Source organism: Cornus florida, unplaced genomic scaffold (assembly GCF_030987335.1).
Source record: "Cornus florida cultivar Cherokee Brave unplaced genomic scaffold, ASM3098733v1 CherokeeBrave_3.0.0_Hap2_Chr06, whole genome shotgun sequence".
In the NCBI taxonomy this organism is placed as follows: Eukaryota; Viridiplantae; Streptophyta; class Magnoliopsida; order Cornales; family Cornaceae; genus Cornus; species Cornus florida.
Genome location: NW_026775576.1, coordinates 91,516,030 through 91,524,855, shown reverse-complemented (window position 1 = coordinate 91,524,855; position 8,826 = coordinate 91,516,030). Strand labels below are relative to the sequence as shown.

Sequence of the window (8,826 nt, the reverse complement as noted above, 5' to 3'; positions counted from 1 at the left end):
ATTGATATATCATTATATATATATATAATGATACATCAATCTCAATATATTTAGCCTTTACATCAGCTTCTTAGGTTAAGTATTCAACCCATTTTTTGATAAAATTGTACTGATAAAATATTAATTAGATTGATTTTATTAAAAATAATGAAAATGGTATTTTTGAGAAAAATCATTCCATTTCATATTTAACGGTAGTCAACCAAACAATAGAACGGTAATAATCATTCCATTCTATAATGATTCACCGTGTCAAACCAAACATTAGAATGATAATACTCATTCCATTCCATTCAATTCTCATTCTCATTTCATTCCAAGTTGCATTCCATTTCATTCATGCACACCAAACATAGCCTTAAGAGGTACTTCTTATGAGAAGAGCCAATAGCTCAGTTTTTTTTTAACTCATAATTTGACTTTTCATATATCTAAAAAAAAAAAAACTAGCTAACTATTTCATTTAATGCTTAAATAGAGAGATCTCATTACTAGAGGGGCTCTCAATAGCATTACTCTTCACACAATCATTCTGGTAATTTTATATAAAAAAAAAAAGGGTAATTTGCACTCACTCCTCCCTAGGTTTGCAATAAAGATAGATAAATATCACTTGGGGAGAGTGTGATCTAATTACCCCCTCAAGCTTGTAAACTTGAACAACACCACCCCCAACTATGATAAAAGTATATTATTGTCCTTTAGCCTTTGAATTGACTCATTTAAATCATTTAATTACAATATTAATCTTTTATAAGTCCTTTTAATTGACCAAAATGACCCTTAGCTAAAAAAATAAAATAAAATAAAAAAAGAAACAACTCCACCATCTATATATATATACACACACCCACGAAAATATACACATATATACATACAGACTTCAACATCACCCCCACCAACACACCGATGTTAACATCACTAAACCACCATACCAAAGCTTATGATTGAACCATGATTTCCCAGTGGAAGCTTGTGGACGATAGTGGTCCTAATTTGGGGGTGCTTACGAACAATTGTGGTGGTGGTAAAGTTTGGCTTTTATTATTATTATTATTTTCGCTGAGGGTCACTTTGGTCAATTAAAAGGACTTATAAATGTTAGACTTTTACCGTAGAAAATACCTTCTGTTCCATACAATATATTGATGAAAAATTAATAAATCACTAAAATAAAAAATACCTTATTTTTCATGTAATATATTCATGAAAATTTAAGAAATTTATAAAATCATTTTTAAATTTTCTACCTAATTTTTTTATTTAAACAATTAATTTAAAAAATTAAAGGTAAATTTTAAGCAGAAGAAAAAGAGAAGCAGAAGCTATCACTTTTATTTAGCTTATCTGTCACTGTTTGGAACTGTATTTTAGAAGAGCTTTTAAGGCCAGAAGATTTTTAATATGTTATCAAATTAGTATGATTTCTTTTCATAATTTATTTCAATAAGAAAAATAGATTAAGTGTAATTTAATAAGAAAGGGCATTGTGGTCATTTAATGAAGTATTGTCTAGGCATTGAGGCATTTTGCAACAAAATGTGATAATTCAGGATTATTGTGCACAAAATAAAGTTCAAAGGGGTTTTTTGCAAATTTAAACAGAATTCAAGGGATTTTTTTTGTACTTTATCCTAAATTTTAACATTGCAATTTAATAATTTAAATTGATCAATTTAAAAGTTAAAGGACAATTACGTACTTTTATCATGGTTGGGAATGGTGTTATTAGAGGCAATTAAATCACACTCTCTCTGTGTTGTATCATCCTACCTTTATTACAAACCTAAAGGGGTGTAAGTGCAAATTACTCTAAAAAGAAAAATCAATATAGTTTTTTTTTTTTTTTTTTTTCTTTCTAAATCAACATAATTGGTTAATTAATTATACAAGGATCCAAGATCTCATTGATAATTTACGTGTGACTTTCAATGTTAGTGAGAGTGGGCACCACCACTGAACATTTTAATAATTTTACTTATATATATATATATATATATATATATATATAATCTTGAGTAATTATACAAATGCCCCCAGTTTTATCTCGGGCGCCAAGAACTCCATCATGCACCGTCTCTCCCCCTCCACCCTTCATGAATAAGGGCAGCCAAGAACTCCATCACCCACTATCACAGTCATTAATTGCCTATATGCTATGCATCACTAGATCCCAAGTAGTAGTTGTGTAGGTAGAGAATGGTAAAAACTTTTCTCTAGATTCAAGACAGAAGAGAACGAGACAATATACAAAGTAACCTTCGGTAAAAATGAATTTCCATTCCTAATGCAAACGGACAATATCTGTCTATAGTACTTCTACTTCCTAGTGAATACAGCAGATATACCAGCTGAACTTGTGCTTATTACAACCTCGCCTAAAAGATTCAACGGACCAAGTATGGTCATCTCCCAGCAGATGTTGAAACAACATGAATCTCCAACACAGATGTTTGCTTGGAGGCAACATATCCTATAGACATTTGGCCTCGATTTCCTCCAGACTCAGCCCCTTTGTTTCTGGTACGATGAAAAATATGAATACGAGAGACAAAACTGCTATTCCTCCGAAGATGAAAAACAAAATTCCAGCTCCCAGCAATTCCTGCAATCAGAAGTTACGTTAAAAGGAATTCTTCTCAATAACCATGGTAAAATATCTGTAAGAAGAAAGAGTAAAAATGAAACAAATTGTTGACAAACATATGAAAGAAGTAAAATAAGAGACCTCACCTGGTTCAATATTATGTAATCTAATAATAAAGTGACTTAGAATAAAAAATAAAAAACAAAAAAAGACGTGAGAACACTGGGAGCACTTCAACTTTATTTTTGCCAAAAGTAAGAATTGAACCCCTCTCTCTCTCTCTCTCTCTCTCGTATATGTCAACCTGGCACTTAACCAACAACCACTGTACTACATCTTTGACATGGAGAACCATAAAATGATGTACAGATTTTTTTCCCCCTCTAGTCATGTATACATTTTTTTTTTTTTTTTTTTTCATAATTGGTGTTGTATTGAGCTCAAAAAATCAGCATGAATACAGGAGCACAGAGGGCATACCCTCAGAAGTCATGTATGCATTTGGCAGTCAGACAACAGATATGTATATGTATAAATATATAATAAATATTAAAACACAGTGCATGTATATGTGCGGATACGTGTTTATACATAGTCAAATATGTTCATATATAAAGTGCATAGAGATACACCTATATGCATTTAGGGATGTGATATTCGCACTTCACTTTAGTAGTCTTGGACTACACTTGTTTTTTTAGATAAAAGAAATAACGGTTACCTCTTAAAAGTGGAGAAAAAGAATATCCTTATAATTGTAAAGCTTGAGAGTGTCTTGCACTTGGAGGAACAATTATGTCTTTTCATTTTAAAAATAAAATAAAAATAGAAAAGAAAAAGAAAGTGGAGTGAAAAATCATTTCCTTATTCATGTGTACTTATACATATGCCTATGTACCAATAATACGTACATCAATATGAGATGCCTATATTCATGTTTATATAAAGCTCATATGAAGTTTTTATCTTGTATTTTCTAAAAATTATTCAATTATTTTAAACTTTCAACCAAACATCAAGAAATAAAAGAGAAACATTTTTCCGTGTAAAACATTTTCCATCGAAACAAGCAGCGCATATATGTCAAAGAAGCAGCAAAATGTCCAAGTAATTAATATTCTACAGATAACACGTAGGTAATACATGGCAATCATTTCAAAAAATCTAATGCTGAAAAATTAAAACAGCCAAAAAAATTAAGCACCTTCAGAGGAGAAAATGCAAACGTCACTAGTGCATTTGCTCCAAAATTTACAAGCACTGCTATACTTAATCCTCGCCCTCGTAGACGTAATGGGAAGATCTCCGAAATCATCAGCCACCCAATGGGACCAAATGATAGCTGCAAAACCATTCTTCATAAGTTACTACCATGTGGTAAAACATTACAACATATTTGACACACGATCTCTAAGCCAAATCGGCAGGGAAAACGGAAAGCAAAATATTCAATTTTAGCTAAAAGCAAATTGTTCATAAAAGAATTATAGATACTATTCAATTTGGCACACATGCCACCATGTACAAGTTCATTTTTCATTTTTTTCCCATCACACATGAAAAATTAGCCAATGATCTATTCTTCCCATTTTAGAGAGATTCTCCTCTTCTTCTTTTTTCATTTTATCGGTCAAAATGACATATGCACTTGAGGTTGTAACTCTACCTATGTCTAGAGAATATAAGCGAGTTAAATGAGTTAAGTTTATAAAGTTCATAATTATGATGCCTCCTTTTGATCTTATTCACTGTGAGGGGACCCTCTTGTGTATCCACTTTGGGTGGTGCTAGTTATTATATCATCATATTGGTGGATGACTTTTCCTGCTTCACTTGGATTTACTTATTGCACTCGTGATCAGACTTCCTTCAGGTCTACAGGGATTTCTATACCATAATCAGGACACGGGGATTTCTAAACCATAATCAGGACACAGTTCTCCAAAAAAATCCCAATTTTCGTTCTAATTCTGGTGGAGAATATCAATCTCAACCCTTCAAAGAGTTGCATGTTTCTCAAGGCACAATTCCTCAGTTCTCCTGTACTGACACACCTCAGCAAAATGATGGCGTCGCTGACAAAAAAAGATTTTAGAAGTGAAGATTTTTTTACTAATAATAACTATATTTACAAATTGCAGGGAGACCTTGCCTTTTGTAGCCTAATTTGGCTATATTTGCTATCTTGCACAGAAGAAGGCTTGTTTTATCTTACATTGTAGCTACATGCTGAACTGATGCAATGAAAGGGAACTAAAAAATTGTGGTGTCCTGTCCTTTATTCTATTTTTATCAGTTACAAAATCAACCCTCTAATGATTAGTTATTACAGGAGTCTCAAAATTTATAAAATATAAATAACTTTGTCATTTTAAGAATATTTGGTTCCTAAAATATATTCTATTCTGTTAAAAGATAGTCACACACAAATACTGGTAAGCCTCATTGTCAACAAAATTTTTATTACCTACCTCTAGTTATGAGTCATCGTCACTATAGTTTCTTCATATCCATAAACTCAACTTTACTAGACAGGCCTCTGAGCCACTAATATAATTTTATCCCAATAGTTCATGGGCCAATCTTATATTTCATACGACTTTAAACTTCAATTTCAGATCCAATTAATGCAAGTGGTTAATAAATGTCAAGTGACACCTGTGACCGACAAGTGTACATACATATTTTTAATCAAATAATTCATAACAGGAATTGTATATAAAAAAACTAAAAACCTATTGATATTAAGTAATAAATTATTGATTACCCACCTAGAGGAAATTAGTTACTCAAAAAACTATTAGTTATCAGACATAATTAATTTATCGAATATAAATTACTAAAGGAGCACATGGCCGCCTGCCCCCCCCCCCCCCCCCCCCCCCCCCCCCACCCAACACAACCCAAAAGGTAGGGTGAAAACCACAACTGGACATTCATTTTAGAATAATGTACAAAGCTGATTTTAAATCCAATTTGAAATAAATAATTCTCAGCATTCTTAAACAGCCAAAGTCCAAGAAGGTAATTATAAGGTAGTCGAGTACCTGATAACATCCGACATAAAGTAGCAGCGCAACTACAGCCACAACTGGTACATCATCAAGGTAAGTGTAATATGATCCCAAAAGGAATAACGAGACTACCTGCCACATGAATAAATTATATAATTCTTAGGAACTTGTGACTTGATGATTATTGTTGACAAATCCCCTAATTAATGCAATGTTCAAGGTTAAAGGTGTGGAAATTGAAGGTGGGAATTAGTATGAGGGGATAACCACAGTTTTAATCAACATATAAAATTTGCCACTGCACATCTCAAGAATTCAGGCTTGAAACAAACAATCAGAGGTCCTAAGAGAATATAAAAGACTTACCATACCAGAGACACCTCCAAGTAGTAAAGGTCTTCTCCCAAGTCTATCAACAACCAGAACAGCTGTTCCAGTCATAATCAACTAAAAAAACACACTTAAGAAATTAGAATAACGAAGAAGAAGAAGAAAGAAAGAAGAGTTATTATGTTCCAAGATTCCATCAATAAATATTGGGCTAACAACTTGAGAGCAAGGGAGAAAAAGAGAAATATGGAGGGGAGAAGCTTAGATGGAAAACCTTGTGTACAAAATAACAGCACTGAATCATATTCGTTTTCCACATGATTCAAAGAAAAGTAAGGATACTTGTGCATACTAAATCACATGAACGGAAAATTATTAAATTCAGAGTGCCATCCATACAAATGAGTACAAGAAAGAGAAAATAGAAAGAAAAAAAAGTAACATCATACAAGTGATCAATTACACAGAAATTTCTTATTACAACATGAAACAGGTTCAGCTTGAAAATGAAAGGACAATTATGGAAAAAATAAAATAAATAAAAATAGCACCATAGACATTATTAATTGCTATAGAATTTAAGATGCTACATAACATCACTTCACATGCCACCCTAAGTCCATAGTTCTTTAGCACCAACCGCATGCACAATCTTGCAGAGTAACTAGCAAACAGTACTAATTAATTAAATAAAATATCAAAATGACATAATATACAGGCCACAGGAATATAATGCCAAAATAACCCAAAGAAGAAGCAGAATTCATTTTACCCAGGAAAAAAAAAAAAAAAAACCAAAAGAAGAAGAAAATATAAAGATCATAATTGACCTTGCACTAATTTGAAACTCTTGATAATGCAGTCACAGAAGTGTTGGAAAGAAAAATTGATGATAATATTAAAAGAAGTAATCTTTAAAGAATTCATTGACACAAACTGAGAAAGGAATTTCCTTCATTGATAATGAATAATACACAAAATGTTAGCTATATATATCAACCCCTAGCAGCAGAAAAAGGAAAACTAACTAGGTTATATCAGATCCCATGATTTATGGGATATTCTAACAGAATAGAAAACTAACTAAATCAGCCTAATTCTAGGAATACAGCTGTTACAGAATCAGCCTAATTCTAGGAATACAGGTTGTTACAGAATTTCCTAAATAGCTAACTATACACGTATAGAATACAAGTCATTAAACACGTTTTCCCACACTCCCCCTCAAGCTGGCGAATAGGTATTTTCCATTCCCAGCTTGGATACAATACTCTGAAAAACTGAACTACTTAACCCCTTAGTAAGTACATCAGCAAGTTGGTCATGTGTAGACACATAAGGTGTACAAATCAATCTGCTCTCCAACTTTTCTTTGATGAAGTGTCTATCAATTTCAATGTGCTTTGTTCGGTCATGCTGTACCGAATTATGAGCTATGCTGATTGCGGACTTATTATCACAATAGAGTCTCATCGGACCATCCCACTTAATCTTCATGTCTTCTAAGATAATCTTCAACCAAAGTAGTTCACATACACCCTGAGCCATTGCTCGAAATTCTGCCTCCGCACTAGACTGAGCCACCACATTTTGTTTCTTACTCCTCCACGTCACAAGATTTCCGCCAAGAAAGGTGCAATATCCAGAGGTCGACCTCCTGTCAACAATCGACCCAGCATAATCGGCATCCATGTTTGCCTCAAGAACTAAGCCTCCGTTCCTTTTAAACAGATACCTTTTCCTGGTGTCCCTTTGAGGTATTGTAACACTCGGTGAGCTGCCTGCAGATGGACTTCCTTCGGGCTATGCATAAATTGACTAATCACACTCACTGCATAAGCTATATCCGGTCGTGTGTTAGACAGATAAATGAGTCTTCCTACCAGGCGTTGGTACATTTCTCTATCTACTGCAACATCCTCCTCTGCCTTTCCAAGTCTAAGGCTCAGTTTGGTAGAGTAGAAATGGGAGGAAAGGGAAGGGAAGGTGATGGAGGGTGACTAAAAAACTGTGTTTGGGTAAAATGGGTGGAAGGGAAGGGAAGGAAAGGGAAGGGTTTGGAGGGTTATGCATAGCCTTCCACAGTGATTTGTTTAACCTCCCAAAAATGGGAGGAAATGGAAGGAAAGGGAAGGTAATGGTTGATGATGCCAGTTTTACCCTCAAATCAATATACATACAAGATAGCAGTTGCAGAAAGAATGGAGAGACGGCGGGCAACGGCGAACCCGAACTGGAACAGCGGCGATGGCGAACCCGAACTGGAACAGCGACGATGGAAACTTGAAAGATATGGGTTTTGATTTTCTGAACAATCTGATATACTGATACGGGTTTTGAATTTTTGATTCTTGCAGACAGAAAGATAAACTGAAATATATGGGTTTGGGTTTTGAACTTCTGAATCTTGTAGAGAGAGAGAGAGAGAGTTGAGAACGATAATAGAGATGGAGGCCGAGATTGGGAAGGCTGAAATGATTTGCCCTGGATCGGAACCTTCAAGAACGAAGGTGCTACAGCCGGATATGGATCGCCCTTGTTCAAGAAAGAAATTTTTCTTTCCTTTTCTTGTTTCTTTCCTTTTATTATATATATATATATATATATATAATGGGGATGGAGGCGAGAATGGGGAGCTGAAATGATTTGCTTTTTTTTTTTTTTTTTTTTTTTTTTTTTTTGCAGGTATACTATATATATATATATATATATAAATAATAAGGGTATAATAGTAAATTTATTATTATCCTTCCCTTTCCTTTCTTCTCCCAAACATAATTATTATCCTTTCCTTTCTTTTCCTTCATTGACTAACCAAACACAATGAAAGGTCAAAATAATCCTTCCCTTCCCTTTCCTTTCCTTTCCCTCATAACTAATCTTATCCTCCCCCTT

The 8,826-nt window shown here is 33.7% G+C and overlaps 1 protein-coding gene across 1 annotated transcript in view; it reads right to left on the bottom strand.

The window, feature by feature from the left end:
• Positions 1 to 2,260: 2,260 nt before the first annotated feature.
• LOC132312865 (D-xylose-proton symporter-like 2) overlaps positions 2,261 to 8,826 on the bottom strand; it is a 27,719-nt gene continuing 21,153 nt past the window's right edge. The window contains exons 11-14 of the mRNA XM_059811408.1: positions 5,968 to 6,048; positions 5,635 to 5,733; positions 3,792 to 3,929; positions 2,261 to 2,605 (exon numbers count right to left, since the gene is read on the bottom strand). Coding sequence (XP_059667391.1) covers positions 2,474 to 2,605; positions 3,792 to 3,929; positions 5,635 to 5,733; positions 5,968 to 6,048 — 450 coding nt within the window. The 3' untranslated portion in view covers positions 2,261 to 2,473. The remainder of the gene's footprint in view (positions 2,606 to 3,791; positions 3,930 to 5,634; positions 5,734 to 5,967; positions 6,049 to 8,826) is intronic.